The 20,388-nt window shown below is 39.6% G+C and overlaps 1 protein-coding gene across 1 annotated transcript in view; it reads left to right on the plus strand.

The window, feature by feature from the left end:
* The window catches only part of LOC128878000 (BMP-binding endothelial regulator protein), a 36,386-nt gene that overhangs the window by 13,586 nt on the left and 2,412 nt on the right, over positions 1–20,388 (plus strand). The window contains exons 3-10 of the mRNA XM_054125741.1: positions 2,718–2,803; positions 8,760–8,862; positions 11,252–11,425; positions 13,186–13,368; positions 14,170–14,429; positions 15,169–15,328; positions 15,421–15,608; positions 18,515–18,912. Coding sequence (XP_053981716.1) covers positions 2,718–2,803; positions 8,760–8,862; positions 11,252–11,425; positions 13,186–13,368; positions 14,170–14,429; positions 15,169–15,328; positions 15,421–15,608; positions 18,515–18,912 — 1,552 coding nt within the window. The remainder of the gene's footprint in view (positions 1–2,717; positions 2,804–8,759; positions 8,863–11,251; positions 11,426–13,185; positions 13,369–14,169; positions 14,430–15,168; positions 15,329–15,420; positions 15,609–18,514; positions 18,913–20,388) is intronic.

Raw genomic sequence — 20,388 nt, forward strand, 5'->3', positions numbered from 1 at the left:
AGCTGCTCTGCGAGCGCTCAGTAAGGGGATGAACTTAACAATCTTTCGCTTCAAAACATGACTGCTGCTCTCTGCAGATACTGACTGCTACTGGGAGCCGTCACCATGTTTGGGAACGAAACATTTCTAAGCTCATCCGCTTATAAAGCAAACTTAGTGATCGGGTGGCCTTTCTGGATGCACCCATTGGATCGAGCTATCACCACCGACTGTTTCGCACGTTCCTGTTTCCAACGCGCGATAGTCCCCGCTTTCAAGTTACTATCTCTCGGTTCGCTCGAAAATTACGAGTAATACAATCGACGGAACAACGAAACGAGCTGCAAACAACGCGGTCTTCGCTTTCGCGTTTTGCGAAACGATACTCGATGAGAGAGGGGAGGAGGCGAGAAGAGAGACAAAGAGAAAAAGAGAGGAAGAAAGTGAGTGAGAGAGGGAGAGCGTGAACGCGAAGAAACCGGCCGCGAACGCCAACGCCAACTCCGCGTCCTTTCTCGCACGCATTCCTGCGCACTTGAAAGAAAAAAAAAAGAAAAAAAAAAGACACGTCAAGCATGTCCGATGGGATTCGTAAAAAGTTGCGAAACTTTGCGAATTCTTCGACAATCATTGCGTTCTTCGAGCATTGTACTGAAAATGTTGTCAATTTGAAGGACAAAACATTATCTACACTAGGGGATACTAGTATCTTATTTAAAAAAAAACTACTGGGACCTACTGTCAGTCCCATAAGCATTTGTACCCTTTACGTTTATTTCTTCTATAAATGTTATTTGGATAATTCTTCACTTCTAAAAAATCCAAATAGAAAATGATTCTTTCACTTGCCAAGCGTACAATTCTCAAAAGGATATATTCTGCAAAGAATTTTATTCATTTTTTTTTTTACATCGACAGCGTATAGAACGTCGTGTCGCGTTTTTAGTGAAAACGTTAGAAATCTAATGTCGTTCAATTACTCTCGAATATCTGATAGTATCGTAGAACCGAGCGAATAATTACACAAGAGTTAATCTCATTTAATAGTTTCGTGTGGCAATTATCAACGAAATATCACCGAATAGCCTGATAGTAATCAAAAGTTAATGTCAATGGAATATTTCCAGCAACTTAGTCCTGGAATGATGTTACACAGACACGATGAGTATTACTTCAAAGCGTCATCTTATCGGTACCCCTATTACACGAGTCACAGAAGTTTCATTTAGACCATGTTATTGCGAGTAGATTACGAAAACTATGCGAACACGAATTTCTCATTTCACTTTTGTCGGGTGAATTCTGGCCCGCTGCGTGACGAGCAGGGACGCAAGTAACGGGGTGAGAAACGGTTGGGAAAGGGAGGTAGGGAACGGCGTGGATAACTGCGCGCCCGCTGGAAAGCGTGTAGGAGGAATCAAAGAATTGGCGGTTAAAACTGAGTTGGTGGACCGCGATGGGGAGCTAGTCGCACGTTTTAAAGAAAGTTGCTTAAAGTGTGCAGGAATACGTGCGCGAGGGAACCGAGAGGAACGTTGACGGTGTCTTCGCCGACCTAGCAGCGGAGATCATTATCGATGGATTGCGCCTGGGAATTAAGGCTGGCCGAACCATCGATCTCTCCGTAGATTTTGTGCGCGACTCGCGCGGCAGGCCTGATCGAGTGCGAGTAACTCTACGAGTACTTCTACACGTAAGTAACAGCAGCGCACGCATCCGCGTCCGTGTACGCTTATGATCGACGCGCAGTGGGCCAGAATTAGGGCTGAGACTATTCGAATGCTGTATAATTACGAGAATTATGAACAAGTAACCCTTTGGATGCATGGACGCGTACGAAAGCTATCATCGTGGATTGTGGACGCACGTATGCGTTCCAATGAAAGGATTTCGCAATCTTTTCGATCTCGCGCGTGCTTCGGACACAATTGTTATTTAAAATATATGTGTAAAATTTCCCATATTTTTTGTTACATTTATCGAGTTCAAATATTTGGGTTCGTTAATACATTTCAAGTTTACAATTAACACGTTGATCGCCACGTCGCCCATATATGGGTGACAGTGCTTTTCACTGAAGAACAAACAAAATTAATTTTGAATGTTAAGTATCAAAGAAAATAAATTTGAACGAAATTCTTAAACTTCGATGAAGTTGTAAAAATAGATGCCACGGTAAATGTTTGATTATGTAGTTTTCGGTAGTCTGGAAACGAATCTTAATCACAGTAGAAATTTTCAGGAGTATTAATCTGACAGTCAACGTGTTAATGTTTTCAATATATTAATTAATGTTTGATAATAGTTTGTGTGTGTTACTTAATTCTACATGAAGGAATCATCATCCCAGGCAAACTCAATCACTAGGCGCGCGGTGTTCGCGAGGATTGCTCGGATCAGAATTTCCCACTTTCGATCAATTGAATCGATACTAATATCCAGATCAGCGCGCAAAATATTATCGAAATGTTAATCGAGTATTTAGCTCCATTTAAATGCGAACGGTCGAACGTCAAGTCTCAGCCCTAATCGAGACTCGCCAAGGAAACGAGGAACCCGAAGGTCGATCGTCGGAACGAGCGACGTCGTTCCTGATCGCCGGACAATATCGCGCGAATTATCGCGACGTGAAATCGATATCGCGCGACCGCGACACACACCGACCCGTCAATCCGTTCGCGCGACAATTGCCCGGATTCTGTTCGTGCTGTGATTAGCGTCACGGGTTTTGATTGCAGGTAGCCGCGAGACCTGCGACGTCGAGGGAGAAGACTTCACCGTCGACAAGATCCCGAACACCAAGTGTTTCAACTGCATATGCAAGGTAAATTCGTCAAGGTATTTATTTATTTATTTAACGACTTTATCGCACCTAACGGAATACGAAATGTGGAATTCCTATCTGAATAGATTTGGATCTCGTTCATCGTCGGACATGTGTGTATGCGTACATGTGCATGATGGTGATAAGAATAACGAAAACGTTGACTATGTATGAGGATGATGATAACGTTAATTATGTGTAATGAAGATGATACTGATGACGATAAACGTTGGCTACGTATCATGACGATGACGAGGTGACGAGGACGATGATGATAACGATGACGTTGACAACGACGGCAATGATGAAGATGAGAATATCAATGATGATGATAACGACGACCATAACTGTGTATTTAATTTTTGACAAAATTTTATGAGATTATACTAGCACAGGTTGTGACACGTTTCGTTTCGTAACGTAGGGAATTCGATTCGTTCGAAGCTGAAGTGTACCAGGAAAATTCAGCGACGAACGTTGCGAACATTTTTCGATATTTATCTAACAACGTCGAACGATAACGCAGAGGAGACTCGAGTCGCTGGACGTTCGAGTCGTTCCCGGCGATATTCTCGTTAGAAGAGTCGCTCGAAAGGTCGCCTCGCCTCGCGATTTGGTCGCGCTATCTAGACCTGTGGGGCGCAAAAATCGTCCGAGTAATCATCGAGCGATGATGCGCGCGAGCGGTATGTTAGCAGGACAGTCAGCTCGCCGACAATTATCTGCACGTTTGGTACGTCGACTCGCAGAGAGATTCTCGTTTTCTCCGGTTTGACGAGAGACGCCTTCGAGTGGCGAATCCTGCCAGCTGCGAGCGACACAATTATTTTCTCATTCGAGGGGGATCAAAAACGATCGATCGCACCAACGTTGCGGAACGGCTCGTAAATCCTCCATTGGAGAGCCGGCTGTGTTGTTCGAGCGACTTCGAATAAATCTTCGCCCGGATAATGATACGGATAAGAGCATTTTTATTCGAATAACTTATCGGGATAATCGTTATTTACTATTCGCCGGGTGACGAATAAAGCTCCGCCGAGATAAAAGTTACTTCGTGACTCACGAAGAGAGTATTCGACTGGCATTCGAATAACATTTTCTTCGACGATGGAAGGGGACCGAATAAACATTTAATCGTTATGTAAACGATCAAACTGTCCGTTACGGTACGCGTCCGTGTTCGCGCGATTTGCGTGTATGCGAAATACATGCGTGTGTGCTATTTATGCTATTTCTGTACCGATTATGTGCCATTTATCGTGTTTCTACACGGAATCTGTGATTTATGCGATGTTTGTAGTATTTTTGTGTAGCTTACGGGTCGTACCAAGCCACACTTAGTGTATACCTAGTTGTCACCATCGCTCATAGTGATCGTTATTGGCACCGTACGCGCTAAATCGTCATTATTACTGTCATCATTATAGATCATACTATATCACAGTAGTAAAATTATGGTTAAACCAAAATTAAACAACTAAAGATTTTCATTTTCACCGCGATACACTATGGAAGTACACACAGATTTAATGATATGTTTGGAACAATTTCTTGCTACAGATTTTTTACTGTAATTTTCATGTTAACAACGTGATTTACTTTTCAAATGTTCACCATTCCTATACAAACAGATGTATTGAAAAACCTGTGTGTACTTTCACAGTATGTATCATATCACGTAGAAAATGAAAATACTTGATTTTTAATTTTAGGTACAACCATACCTGAGAATCCTGTTACACCGATTAGAGCATCGTCGTTTTATATACAATGCGAAAATAAAAATTACTTTGTTATTCAAATTCTTTCAATTATTAATATTCATTACTTTGTATATTCGATATATCTATAACGAACCCCAGTAAACATATTTTCTAATATGTCAATTATTTTAGAAAATAAAATTGTTGAACATACAGTGGGTGTAGAAAGTATTCGTACACCGATCAATTTCCATTAAAAACTATGTGAAATTGTAGTTTCTTAACTTCTTCTTTTATAATCAATGATATTTTACATATTCACGGAAGTCTCTAAGATAGATATAGTCCAACAACAGTGAAATAACCCTTGCATTATTAATAATAAAATCCTGATAATAGTGACGTAATCCTATGTTTTAAACTATGGGATTCTGGTAGTAAATAAATTACCTAGAATCGCAAATAGCGAAATTCTAAAAATACCGACACAACCTTCCTCATAAATTTGTTTCACCAAATTTAAATTTCATCCAGAAACATTCTCTCTAGTTCTCGGAAATCTCTAAGATAGATATAGTCCAAACAACATTTACTAGTTAATATAATTTAGGAAATTAATAAAAAAAATGCGAAAAGTGGGTAAAAGTATAGAAGCAATAAGTATTTGTACGATTCTTATGACGAACCATTTACAGTAGAGTTTGTAACGTAAACACATTAGTTTATTGCTTCGTACGAATTAGAAAACAAATTTCCAGTAAAGTACTTTTAAAAATGGTTCTAATAGAGGAATTGAAGAAGATCCCACTTCGAATAACTAATAATTTAGTTAATTTAATGCTTAGAAGAATTGCAGTAATTATAAAATCCAAAGGAAATCCCACGAAGAAAGTATTATATACTTGTAAATTAATGTAAATTTCTTTTTTTTTAATGATGTTTTAAAAATTATATAGTTGTGCGAATACTTATTGCTTCAACATTTCTATCGATTAATTGCTTTTTCTTGTTAATTTCCGAACTTACATAAATAGCTATTTTTATTTTGTAATCTATCTATTCTAGAGATTTCCGAGAATATGTAGAATATCATTGGTCATAAAAAATAAGTTAATAAATTACAATTTTACATAGTTTTTTTGGAAATTGATCGGCGCACGAATACTTTCTACGCCCACTGTATCTACGATTTTCACGCGTCCAAGGTGGCTTCCCCCATTAATAAGGAATAATCGCGTGGTTTACGTTGCGAATAAATATTTCTCTGCCAGTGTTCCAAATTCCAGCGATGATTTACTCGCCGAGAGCCACGGAACGAAAGTTCATCGAGATAAAACGTTGTTCGGTTTATCTAGATAAAAATGTGACCGACTCCGATTGAATCCGACCGATCGACCTTCGAGGACGTCTCGAGGCTCGTTTTCTTCGTGCCGTCTCCTTTCGTTTTCGCTGGCGGGCATTGGCGCGAACGGAAGCCTCCTTTCGCGCTCGCGCTCAGACGGGACGTAATCTTTGTTATTTTCGAGAGCCACGACCTTCTCGCGTTCGCTACACGGCTTACCCGCGACCCGTGTTAAATTGCTTTACGCAATTCGGCCGCGTGATAAATCCCAAGGGTTTAATTATAGGTCGCGATAACGGGTGAAAGAAATAATTGCACTGGGAGCCAACGATAGCCATATGGATCTACGAACGAAATCGACACGTTCAAGGAACGATTTCTAGGCGCAAACATGGATCATTCTATCCCTTTCGAGCATACACTGTTAACCCTTTCCGTGCTACGCGACGATGTGTCGTTTGCGTACGCCATGTAGCGATTTTACGCATGTTGAGGTACGTTAAAGGGGAAATTCCATATAATTAGTGTGGGTGAAATCGAAAGTTCTCTATGCAGAATGCAAAAAAAATTGTCAGCACTTCAATATAATGCCCCTTTAACGTAACAGTATGTACTCGTCATTTTGTTGTATTAAATTTCCAACCCTTTATAGTTCACAACTTTTTACAACGAATCTACATACCATCAGAACCATACAGGGTGTCTACGTACAAGTTCGGACATACGGAGGGTGTCAATTCTATAACAAATTTCCAACAAAAAATTACTCTTAGACATTTTCTTTGTGTCGCCTTATTCTCGAGAATTTTCACTTTTAATTTTTGTTCTGCGTTTTCGACTTGACACTCTTTAAACGGCCATAACTCCACTAAATTACAGTGTAAACTTAAAAATCAGTACGCCATTCGAAAGAGCGTTAAATTTTCCATATCCCTGATGCCAAACCAAAATTTATTACGTAGGTTTAATAAGTGAAAAATTAGGTCAAACTTTACATTGTGACAATTTTAAAAAATTTGACTTTTTCTTTAGCCGTTTTTCGGTTTTAAATACATAGTTGTTTGGCGGGCACTCCTCGGGAAAAACTTCCTCGAAGTCTCAGCTTTTGAATGGTATTGTTAACAAAAATTCTACGGTGGTATTTTATGGAGAAAATGACGTTTGAATGCAGAAAAGCCGACGTTTTTAGGTGAAAATCGATATTTTTTAACAAAAATCGACTTGTCAGTTTAAAATTAACTCGACATCGGGTTTGAGGTATTTTTTAGCGACAGTCCCGAGCCTCCCCAATTAGGAAAAGAAACGATATTTTGACACCTCAAGCCTCTCTCAGCCGTGTGTAGAGCCTCGGTGCGAGGTGAATAATAATTGTTTTTGAACATGTATCCATAGAATTTTCGTTTTTAGAGACTATTTAATCAGAATCAACCTCGGTGTATCGATAAATGATTTGGAGATTGAAACACGATCGATTTCACACAGCAAAAAATCGATGTTTTCGGCGCAGGAGAACCAATAAGTTTTGATTTAGGAGGCGGGCATTTTGAACGCTTTTCTGCATTTAAACGTAATCTTCTCCCTAAAATACCACCGCACAATTTTTTGTTGACAATACCGTTCAAAAGCTGAGACTTCGAGGAAGTTTTTCCCGAAGAGTGCCCGCCAAACAACTATGTCTTTGAAACCGAAAAACGAATACAGAAAAAGTCAAATATTTTTTAATTTTCACAATGTAAAGTTTGACCTAATTTTTCACTTATTAAACCTACGTAATAAATTTTTGTTTAGCATCAGGGAGATGAGAAATTTAACGCTCTTTCAAATGGTATACTTGGTTTTAAGCGCTGTAATTTGTTGGAGTTATGGTCGTTTAAAGAGTGTCAAGTCGAAAACGCAGAAAAAATATTAAAAGTGAAAATTCTCGAGAATAAGGCGACGCAAAGAAAATGTCCAAGACATTTGTTGAAGAATTGACACCCTGTGTATGTCCGAACTTATACGTAGACACCCTGTATACTCTATGCCTGTTGAAGAAATTTGTGTAAATTAAACGATAGGTTTGATGTTTCCAAATAAGTATTTCATTCACGGCAATGTTTGCATTCGGTGACGTAACGTTCTAGGAATTTCCTACTTTGTTTGCCCACGGTGATATTATATTTTCACTGTGATTTCTAAGAACTTTTCGAGACTGTTTACGTTAATCCTCGTTCGACTAACGGGTGGGTTTGTTCGAATATAGCTTATGAAGTCTGACTTGAATGTTCGCCGTGCGATAGTTTATTCAGCGTTTATGTTCGATAAATAGATGCGAACGTGTATATGTAGTAGTATACGGTGTGTTACAAGAAAGGGAGCACAGTTTGTATTCATCTACAATCTAGATTGTCCCGAATATGTGGAACGTTGTTTCATTGTATAATTTTAAGTTGGCCACTGAGCGAGGAATTTCAACATTTCAACAAATATCAATCAACATTGATATTTTTCTATTTCTCGATATAAAAGTGGATACATCGTGGACATAACTTCTGTGCAACTCTGTATAAAGTTTTCCTCCAACTGTATCGAATCAAAGTAGTACAAAGTGTCTACAACTGCGTTAAAAGAATTGGCAGATACGTAGTGCTTCTAATCGCCTACTTGTAGTGGCAAAAGTAAAGGGTCATTAAATTTCCTATCGGTTTTATATTCATGTCGAGTCGTTTATAGATATCCGATATCAACTCAATTTTCCATGCGAGTGAATCATTCAACACTTATTAATTTTATTACTGCCGATCAGGACAATTTAATTATTTACGTTGTCGTATCGCAAACGAAGTAGCGAAATAATCCTTTTGAGCGAAACTTCGAATTTTGTTAAGATCTAGAGGTAATCGACCGCAGCGTCGTCATTTCTCTTTTGCAGAACGGTTTCGTTGAGTGCAGAAAGCAACAAGAGTGCCCTAGCATCGAAGGTTGCTACACGTTACTGGAGCCACGAGAAGATGAGTGCTGCCACAGGTGTAAAGGTGCGTAAACCTTTCCATTTACCTAATTATCTGACTCGATTTGATAAGAATGGAAATATGTGCGAAAACGACATGCAAAATTGAAGAAAATATTTATGCCAAAAATTATACTATGCCAATATTTATACTATTCTAGTACGCGTGGTAACGTGTGAAACAATCACTGATACGCATTCAAAGTTCCCATCTTTAAGATTACAATCTTAAGCTTCCTCCCATATGTTCCTACATCTTACTTTCTTATACAAACGCCGTTTGTCGCTTTTATTAAGTGTAGACATTCAGATGCGTATAGCATCTGAAATCACCTTTGAGAATTTTACTCAAATTTATCCAGTCGCTAACAAAGTTTGCGATATCCCCTCAGAGGAGGCATTCGAGTGCAAAGGGTTAAACATTATCAATGACTAGAACGTACCGAAAGATGGGCCAGATACAAGAATTTGCACCAAGAAATGTCCTATATAGGACAGAATGACCTTCTGACCCACTATAGCATCTGAAATCACTTCTGAGAATTTTACTCAAATTTATCCAATCGCTAACAAAGTTTGCGACATCCCCTCAGAGGAGGCATTCGAGTACAAAGGGTTAAACATTATCAAAGACTAGAACGTACCGAAAGATGGGCCAGATACAAGAATTTGCACCAAGAAATGTCCTATATAGGACAGAATGACCTTCTAATTGGTCGTGGCAAAGGACCGACCAGGTCGCTCGCTTGAGTGAGGGTCACGAGCGTTGCGATGAGAAAGATCGAGAGGGGGAGGATAAAGAGAGGAATGCCCGGCTCGGAGCATTGTTCCCAGGGCACAAAGGCGCTTCTGTTCGTCGATACTCGCGATAAACCCGAGGAACTTCGGCATCGGCGCATGCGACTGTTTACAAACCGGCAGCCGTAGACCGACAGATGCTGCGGCTCGGCCGCGGCCTCCTTATCGCTTTTTCTATTAATTACGTTAGCCCGTGACGCAAACCTGCCCCTGTTCGCGCGACCAACGACAAAATTCCTCGCTTCGGAGACTTTAATCTCGCCTTCGAAGAGGAGACCGTTCCGAATCTGCGCGCGATTACATCGCCGCGGTACTTTTCCGTCCAACGCGGGCGAAGTTAATTGACGCGAATCTGTCACCGCAAATGCCGCGGGTCATCTGGTCTGGTCAACCGTGGGATCGAGTATATACCATAGCGAGCTGGAAAGACGGGGCAAGACGGAATCTTCATTTGTCTCCGCCCAATCCCCGCCCTTCGCGCTCTCGTAGGCCCCCTATTGCCCCCTGTTCGGCAGTTTGTTTCAGGCGTTGATAACGCATGCTTTGAATCATCTCATCTTCGCCTCGACAGGTGTATTTACCGTCTTCGTTACTTAGATACGATCATTTTTCCCGCTAATATGTTATAATGAAGGATGCGTGCGTGTAGGAGGCGTGACTGATCCCACTGATGTCAAGCCTATCCGAATTTTTTGCGCTAGCCTTCTGTCCAATTCTCTATTTGTAGTACTATGTAGTATTTGTTTGATACTTTGAAAATCTAATTATTCACGTTCAAGAAGTGAAACGAAATGAAAATTCTAAAGAGGTTTGGTTGCAAGTAACTCCATTTAACGGTAATTCTGATTACTCATTGTTTCGAAGTAAAATGTTAAAACAAATGTAAAATAGTGACTCAAGTGTCACTGGACTTGTTGGCTGCTAGCGCGTAACTAATCAAATGTGAAAGCGATTACTCATGCATGCGGTAATCAGCAGGTTTCAACTTTTTCATTCTTGTCACGTCCCACGTGACGTACGACTCATATGGTAAAACTGCGATAGAACGTCACAGGTGACACATCGCCGATAAGGGTAATACTCTAGTGTTGGATTGTCCAGAAAGTTTGTGGCAATTTTCGATACGTAGCGTTAGAACAGGCCTGAATGTATCAGAATAGTTAAAAATGTGATAAAAGAAAGTTCGATTGAACCAAGTATCTTTAAAAGACCAGTCGTTCGATCGATTCTGACAGAAATGGGTATGAATAAAATGTCGGTGAGTTTAGTGTTACATTTCCGAAATTTCGACTGAGAATACGTATAGACCAAATTTCGAATTTCTTAATGTATACAAATTTGCTAAGGTATTGGGTTGTCCGAAAAGTGCCTATTTTTAAGAAAAATTCGAAGGCATATTTGAATTTTGATTTATATTTATTGAATTATATATGTACCATTTTGTTCCACAACCTTTCCACCTTTCAAGGGATGTATACATGTTATTTGTTTTCAGCCATTCCGATATATTCAGATCTGTACCGCGTACTACAAATCGGCATGGACTTTCCAGACAGCCCAATATAAACTTAATTTTATTTTGTAATGTACTTATAATCTGTGATGTATGTTGAAAGGATGCGTACGAAATGGGGTCTACCACGAGTCTGAGACGGAGTGGACCGAAGCTGAACCGTGCAGAGTGTTCACTTGCAAGGCTGGAGTGATCACGGAGTCGCGACTGCATTGCTATACACCATGCTCGAAGCCAATTCCCCCTGCACCTGGCCAGTGCTGCCCAGTCTGCGCGGGTAAGTAAATTGTCGAGGAACAAAGCGAAGCTACTCGTCAACTGTTAGATTTAGAGCTAATAAAGAGAGCTATCTAAAAAGACACAACGTTCTAAATAAAATAAGGAAGTTGATATTGAAATCTCTGAAACACTATGTTTCATCATTACTAGTGCTCCTCAAAACAATGCAGCTTTAACCTGACAAGTTTTTTCATAGGACTATAATTAACGAAAATATTCGTGCTGGGACAAGTTATTGCTCCACCCTGTATAATCATAACGATGAAACAAAATAAAGCATAATGATGAAACATAGTGTTTTAGAGATTTCAATAATGTTTCATCATTACTAGTGCCCCTCAAAACAATGCAGCTTTAACCTGACAAGTTTTTTCATAGGACTATAATTAACGAAAATATTCGTGCTGGGACAAGTTATTGCTCCACCCTGTGTATAATCATCATCGATTATGACTAGTCCCAATCAGTAGCCATATTAAAAATTGCTACCTACAGTGGATGTAGAAAGTATTCGTACACCGATTAATTTCCAAACAAACTATGCAAAATTGTAATTTATTAACTTATTTTTTATGACCAATGATATTCTACATATTCTCGGAAATCTCTAGAATAGATAGATTACAAAATAAAAATAGCTATTTATGTAAGTTGGGAAATTAACAAGAAAAAGCAATTAATCGATAGAAATGTTGAAGCAATAAGCATTCGCACAACTATATAATTTTTAAAACTTCATTAAAAAAAAAGAAATTTACATTAATTTACAAGTATATAATACTTTCTTCGTGGGATTTCCTTTTGATTTTATAATTATTGCAACTCTTCTAAGCATTAAATTAACTAAATTATTAGTTATTCGAAGTGGGATCTTCTTCAATTCCTCTATTAGAGCCATTTTTAATAGTACTTTACTGGAAATTTGTTTTCTAATTCGCACGAAGCAATAAACTAATGTGTTTACGTTACAAACTCTACTGTAAATGGTTCGTCGTAAGAATCGTACAAATACTTATTGCTTCTATACTTTTACCCACTTTTCGCATTCTTTTGTTAATTTCCCAAATTATATTAACTAGTAAATGTTGTTTGGACTATATCTATCTTAGAGACTTCCGAGAATATGTAAAATATCATTGATTACAAAAAAAAAGTTAAGAAACTACAATTTCGTACAAAAGTTCTTTGGGAAATTGATCGATGTACGAATACATTCTACACCCACTGTATTTAAAAAGAAATGGTTAAACAAATTCTTGTTGAAATTGAGATTATTATATTTATTATTTGTATGATTTTGTGTCTTATCCGCCGCAAAATTGACTCGGGCTTCAGCATACAAATAGATGTTGTATCGTATGTATTGTATGTTGAATCGTACAAATACTTATTGCTTCTATACTTTTACCCACTTTTCGCATTTTTTTGTTAATTTCACAAATTATATTAACTACTAAATGTCGTTTGGACTATATCTATCTTAGAAACTTCCGAGAATATGTAAAATATCCTTGATTACAAAAAAAAAAAGTTAAGAAACTACAATTTCGTACAAAAGTTCTTTGGGAAATTGATCGGTGTACGAATACATTCTACACCCACTGTATTTCCCGAAAGCATTAGTCACTTGCAGCCATTTATGAATCAACCCAATAAGGTGCATCGATTTCCAATCTTCCGTTGTCAGGGAAAATCTTTATCAATGCCACGTGATCAGAGAGATGCGAGCAGAACTGGATTCTGTTTTCTGCTCTGCAGGATGCTACGTGAACGGACAAATGGTGACGGCGGACAGATCGGTGACGACGACCGAGGACCCGTGCGTGACTTGCAGGTGCAACGCTGGTCGGCTGATCTGCGCCAAGCAGGCCTGTCCCGTGCTGCACTGTCCTTCTTCGAGGATCGTTCACGATCCCGGCGAGTGTTGTCCTCGCTGCAAAGGTATCTCTCCAATGGTTTTTTTCTACTTTCGCGTGGTATTACCTCGCGACCGTTGCCTTTAACCGCAGCCAGGTCGTACAGCAGCACGAGTCAAAACAATAATATCACGGCTTAACCCTACGATGCGCGTTTCCACCGACTTCGTTAAACCGATAACGTCACGTTAAAAATATACCGAGCGACGTGCACGGCGACAGCGATTCGTATTTACTGATTTTATGGTTGAAAACCGTTCCGGTTTCGCTTTTCACTTGTAAATGTAATCAAACGGAAGTGAGCGAGTATGGATACGTTTTGCGTTCGATTACATTAGTCGCTCAGCTAGAGGACAGGCTTTGTGTTTGATTACATTATTCGCTGAACTACGGGATTGTGTTTTAGCGTTTGATTACTATTACTATCCTATCAGGTTGTCCCGAAAGTTTCTTTCGCGAGTTGCACTCAATTATTTTCTGTGGTCGTGTTTATATAAATAGACAATCTAATTTCATAGATATTCATGTTGTAACAGTAATGGAGCAAAATGAATCGTGCACAATTCATTAATGTAACATAAAGCATAAACTATTGTCCATGTATTACTTATTAATAAAGCGAAAGAAACTTTTCGGACAACCTAATATATCGAGTTATGAGATTAGTTTTGCGTTTATAATAAATTAGTTTTGCATTTCCGAAATTGATGAAATTTTTCGTTACATTATTAGCATGTGTTTCTTAAGAATGTGAACAAACTGCAGGCAAAAAAAGTTGAAAATTGAACTTTTTGGAGTGTTTAAAGAGAAAGGTGTCAATTTTCAGGCAGCGGAAGGTACTTGTCACCACCAAAGGGAGCGTGCATGCTTGGAACGATGATCTACAATTCGGGCAAACAGTTTTACGCCGACCAGTGCACACGTTGCAGCTGTTCTAATTCAGCCGTGTCGTGCGTCAGAGAGACTTGCCCTGTCCACGACTGTCCGAGCGAGCATCAAATCATCCTTCCTGATCGCTGTTGTCCGCAATGTCCCGAAGTCGAGGAAATTCGACCGTCGTGTACATATGCCGGGAAGACTTACGGGGCGAGTATTTACAATAATAATACAGTCTTACTCGTTCGCTTGAAAGCAATATTTGAATAATTTGTATTCTACATCAAGAATGTAATATATCGGGTGTATGTTTCGTAGATTCAACATCATTTTCTAGTATAAAGTATTTTTGGCGTTGACCTGACTGGTCAACCTGCATCCAAATGACTGAAATGCAGAAAACTATAGATTCCATTTGGTTAGTAAAGTATAATGGAAATTCTCAAGATAAAAGTCGCTGGCTAAAGGTCGATTCAGACTATACGACACGAACCGTCACGTTCCGGCAACGACACGTACCGGTACCGACACGACAAAACATTCAAACACACGTTTTGTTTTAATGGAACTATTCACTCGAGTAAAACCTATATTCGTTAACAGCTTCGAGCTATTTAAAAATTGCAAACAATTTATGGATCGAATAAACGCTAGTAGATAATAGATTAAACATTTGCAATATGAGTTCGCTTCTCACGTGACACTTCGTACAGGCAATAAAGGAAATTAAATTAATTAAATTAAAACGCGTGTCTTAATGTTTTGTCGTGTCGGTGCCGGTACGTATCGTTCCCGGAACGGGACAGTCCGTTGTTGTATAGTCTGAATCGACCTTAATTCGCTTTCAAGTGAACGGTAACTCTCCATTTTGTTAAGTTAAAAGATTAGAAACCGTTGTTCTATTTCCGATAGTTTCCCTGGTTTAAAGGTTCTGTTTTGTCCTAGGCAGGATGGCGAAACTTGGAAGCTTGATTCCTGCAAGGCATGCGCTTGCACGCAGGGAAAGGTGCGGTGCGCGATGCCGATGTGCCCGCCGTTAAATCTACCCTGTCCACCAAATTCGAGGCTGGAACACCCGGAGGGCCAGTGCTGTCCACGTTGCGTCGAAAGTAATGTCGTTCGATCGTAATCTAACCGTTTGCGTTCGCGCAGCCATCAGCCGCTCGACAAATTTTCCGACACGATCTTTCGCGTTGTGCAGGCGACGGCGTGTGCACGGTCTTCGGGGATCCGCATTATCGCACGTTCGATGGAAAGTTTTACAGCTTCAAAGGCGCGTGCAAGTATCAGTTGGCCAGTGATTGCTCGAGCCACACGTTCAGCATTCGGGTGACCAACGACGCCAGGGCGACCAGGTTCTCCGCGTGGACGAAAACGATCGCCATAAAGGTGAGTGCAACGAGAGAGTCGGAAGTCTCTAATGACGCGCGTTTGAACGCCCTCCAATGAACACTGATTTGTTCGTAGAGACGAGTCGCGAGGCGATAATTCCTATGTGCTTCCTTTTTAACACTTTATTGTAGTGGTTGGTTATACGTATAATTAAGGTTAATAATATTTTTCATTTTCATAGCATTAGCATTTTATAACATTTATTTAGCGTATTAGAATTGTTTTCATTCTATCGCTATCATTGATAGATAACAAAGTAGTGATTCCTATGGGTAAGTGTTAACACTTTGATAATCGATAGCCTATTAATCGACTTTTCGTCGCAGCAACCTTTATCTATTACTGAGATAGCACTGTATACTCCCATTATTTTATGGACTATGAAATATTACATAAATATTAATCGAAAAAGATTCTAATAAATAAAATAAATACTGCGTAATACTAATGTTATGAAAATAAAAAATATCATTACATTTATTAAGATCGTAACATTCGGATGTCTCCTTATGAGCCGACGCTACCTCTTCCCCGTGATAGCGTAATTAGATAGCGAATCTTATATTCTAAAAGTATAATTAGACCATGGTCGACATGTTCGTTAGGACTAGTCACCGGATGTTAGATATTCCAATGCCACCAACGAAAAAATCGAATTCTTTAGGAACCTTGGGAACCCTGTGTTACTCATCTAGAGTGAATAAATAGAAACTTAATCAGGTTGATAACCTATTTTAAACTTCAAATGTAGAGTAGTAGTACCATTTACGAAGCATTGTTATTTCTTAGCGATGTCTCGGCTACAAGTTTCAAGGGGTGAAACCTTTACCCGTTTAATTTAATTACGAGAAACCCTTTAGATGCATACAATTTAATTTAATTTTAATAGGAAGTTGCACCGTCTTGCGTTTGTGGTATAACACTTTTACGCGTTCACCTCGCGCAGTAGCCAAACGTTTCAGTGTAAAAGTTTACCAAGGGAGAAAGGGCATCGTGAACTGAGCCACTTTCCCCTATGGAACGTATCTGCTTGCTGTAAATTCGTTAACACTGATTCATGCCACGCGAGGGAGAAGGGGTCGCTTTCTCCTTCAGGAAACGTTTCCAACAGGCAATGATATATATTTAACCCTTTGCGCTACGACTGTTTTCTTAGTTCCTTCGTTTAGTATTCTGTATTTATATTTTGTTAAACTATAATACACTGATAAAGTATACGCACTGAGCCTTCAAGCACGAGAATAACCCAATAATAACAATAACTGAATCGTATACAAAACTTATCTCTCCAACTATTCCAGTTTATTTAGAGAGATCAGTTATGTGTGCAATTCGATGCGGTTGTGTTGGCACATTCGATAAAGAACACTACTATTAGTATCCAAAGTACCTTCTTTTATCTACATACACATACTTTCAAAGCATCGTTCGAATATACCGTGTCCCACTAATTTCCTTTATTGCCTGTATGAAGTGTCTCACGTGAGAAGTGAACTCATATTGCAAAGGTTTAATCTATTATCTACTAGCGTTCATTCGATCCATAAATTATTTGCAATTTTTAAATAGCTTGAAGCTGTTAACGAACACAGGTTTTACTCGAGTCGGGGTTAAATATTTTTAAAGATTTCATCTTTCTATCATTCGATCAGGATCATAATAATTTTGCTGTGGATACTAGCGTTTGGAAGAGGAAATGTAAAAAGAGAGCAGCGCATATAGTAGTGCAAAGTATTTCTATGAATGTGTTACGAGCCGAGGGCTGTGAGGCTTGTTTCGGCCGCGTTGCCGAGGATAGTTGTCGTTTGGACAATTTTGTTAACAGGGATGTGCTTTCGTGGACGCACCTACATATGGCTAACGTAGGGTTGGCACTAGGAGGTTGGAAAGTTGCCGTGGACGCGCCAGCGTATGGTTAACGAAGGGTTGCCACTAGGATTTGTTAGTTGGGGCCTCGTAACTTCTACTATGCAATACACCTCGAGCGGTAAAGGTGTATTGCTGTGGGTCTCCTTAATTTAATAATTCAATAGGATAGGTACTGAAGAAAATAGTTAGGATTACTCTACCAAACTATGTATGTATTCAAAGGTTTAATTAGGACTATACAAATGTTTTCTGTATATATATCGCGGAAACTAATTCCTACTCTCAAGGTTACGCACCGAGTTGAAATGCGGGGGTCACGTTTACAATAGAACGAGTTTTTACCAAAACGTTTCAAGACTATGTTCGAAGGGGATCCTTCCCGATCTAACGACGAGGTAACACGGTCTGCGTCTTATTTCTTCTGGATTACTATAACCCGAACTTTACTTTGCTTTACTTTGCTCGAAGGGGATTCTTCCCGAACTTGCCTCGCGGGTTTAAGATATAGGGCGACGTAACTTCAACGTGTCCTCAAGAAATGAGCCCCCGAGATGCGAAACGCATCGATTTATATACTCTAGATTTTGTTAGAAAAGCGGTAGTGGGAGTTGATTCTTATGAAATCTATGCTGCCGTACGCGGAGATGCGTAGCGGCACGTAGCTCCTATATTTCGTGGAAATCAATCCCGCGACGCGCCCTAGTTTCTTAGTAAAAACTTTATCGAAGGGCCGCGACCACATCCGCTCGAAAGGGCAAATGTCACGGAGGAGAGGTTTGATGGAAATAAGTTATTTCAAATAACGAAACAGAGTGAAGTCTCTGTACGTAACAAATGTACGCAATTTAATTTAATAAACAAACAAACAAACAGACAATGAATACTAGCGGCATCTAACGGTTCAGCAGCGCAACTATTGGACACAGATATCGCGAAGTGGAAGTGGTAACGGGGACTTGGATGACTTCCCTCGCGCGTGGCATGAATCAGTCTCTCCGCGGTTCTACACAGCTTCCTATCTTTGGTGACCGTAGGTGGGCGATTTGAAGGTGAATCTCGGTCAGAGGATGAGAGTGAAGGTGAACGGGAAGAAGGTAGAGGTGCCTTATCGCGTGGCGAACCGTTTGGAGGTGAATCGAACGGTGGACAGCATCGTAGTGAGCACTCAAATCGGAATCAAAGTTCTATGGGACGGGATTAGTTTCCTAGAAGTCTCAGCGCCGACTTCATACAGGGGTAGACTGTGCGGTCTCTGCGGAAACTTTAATTCCCTACCAAAGGACGACTTCACTAACAGACGGGGTAGGTTGTTACAAGATCCTCAACCGTTTGGTCAGTCCTGGGCGGTAGGAGCCAAGAGAAGTTGCGTCAGGCCGAAGCACACGGTTAATCACGACAGAGAAAGACGTTGCAGAGGACGAAAGGATCACAGGTAAGCATTATTCATTGAAATCGTTAACTATAACGACTGTTAACCGGTTCGTTCTCATGGACGTGTTATCTCGCGACGACGATACTGTTTGTATCGGATCACAGACGACAACCATACTATTTGTATTAGGTCACAAACGTGTTATACCGCGCCGCGGTACCGGTCGTACAATGCCACGGACGACATATCTCACGTGCTCCATTATTAGATTAAGAACTTTAATTCGGAAAGACGGTGATTTTGGAAAGGGTATATAATAAAGCAAAGCTTTGATTTAAGGATATTTGAAATTGATTATTTCTCTTATTAGTTCTACAACACCAGTTCGTAAAGAAACGAGCTATTATTGCAAGAATTGTAATGTCGCGTTATGTGCAGCTCCCTGCTTTGAATTGTACCATACAGAGAAATAATAAATTTTAAATATCCTTAAGACAAAGCTTTGCTTTATTATATACTCTTTCCAAAATCACCGCCTTTCCGAATTAAAGTTCTTGATCTAATAATGGAGCACGCGAGATATGTCGTCCGTGGCATTGTACGACCGGTACCGCGGCGCGGTATAACACGTTTGTGACCTAATACAAATAGTATGGTTGTCGTCTGTGACCCGATACAAACAGTATCGTCGTCGCGAAATAACACGTCCGTGAGAACGAACCGGTTAACAGTATTAACAGACATATAGCACACATTTTTGGGATCAAGTGACGATACGAATCCCAAAGTTCTACACTACTTTGCAATTCAAAACTTTGTTATTTTAGTTTAAATTGAGAAGTTACAGCTGTAGTTTTTAATCGATCGTATCTCGATAATGTAGTTTAAGATTTCGATACGCTTAAGAACTTTTTGTTTGATATTGGTGTAGAGAATTGATCCCCAAGGAGAGTCCTATGTGTGTGTTTATTTAATTTACCGATAATGATGAGAATCACGATCGCGTTATTACAGGAAAAAAGAAAGATCAGTCCTCATAGAAATTGCAAATTCTATTGGGTCAGACATTATTAACCAGCTTGTGCAAAGGCTGGAAGACTAAATTACATGAAAGTAAATATTGGATATAGGAGACCGAAATCATTAATACCATTTATATTTTAAAAGAAATAAATTTTATTTTACACGACGGCTAGAGAGTTGTGTACGTTACGAGATCTCATACTCGACTAACTAAACCTTCGACACCAGAGGGAAATCAGGGTCCTCTGATATCTCCCGAATGTTTATGTTTCACGTCGCCACAGTTCGACTTTTAACACGTTGATCGCCATGTCACCCATATTATATGGGTGACAGTGTTTTTCACTCAAGAACTAGAAAGATTAATTCTGAAAGTTAGACGTCACAGGAGATGAATCTAAATGAAGTTCTTGAATTTTGATGTAATTACAAAACTAAATACCACGATAAATGTTTCGTTACCTAGACTCCGACAGTCTAAATAATATTTAATCTTAGCAGAAATTTTCAAGA

The sequence above is a fragment of the Hylaeus volcanicus genome, chromosome 6 (genome assembly GCF_026283585.1).
Source record: "Hylaeus volcanicus isolate JK05 chromosome 6, UHH_iyHylVolc1.0_haploid, whole genome shotgun sequence".
Classification (NCBI taxonomy): Eukaryota; Metazoa; Arthropoda; class Insecta; order Hymenoptera; family Colletidae; genus Hylaeus; species Hylaeus volcanicus.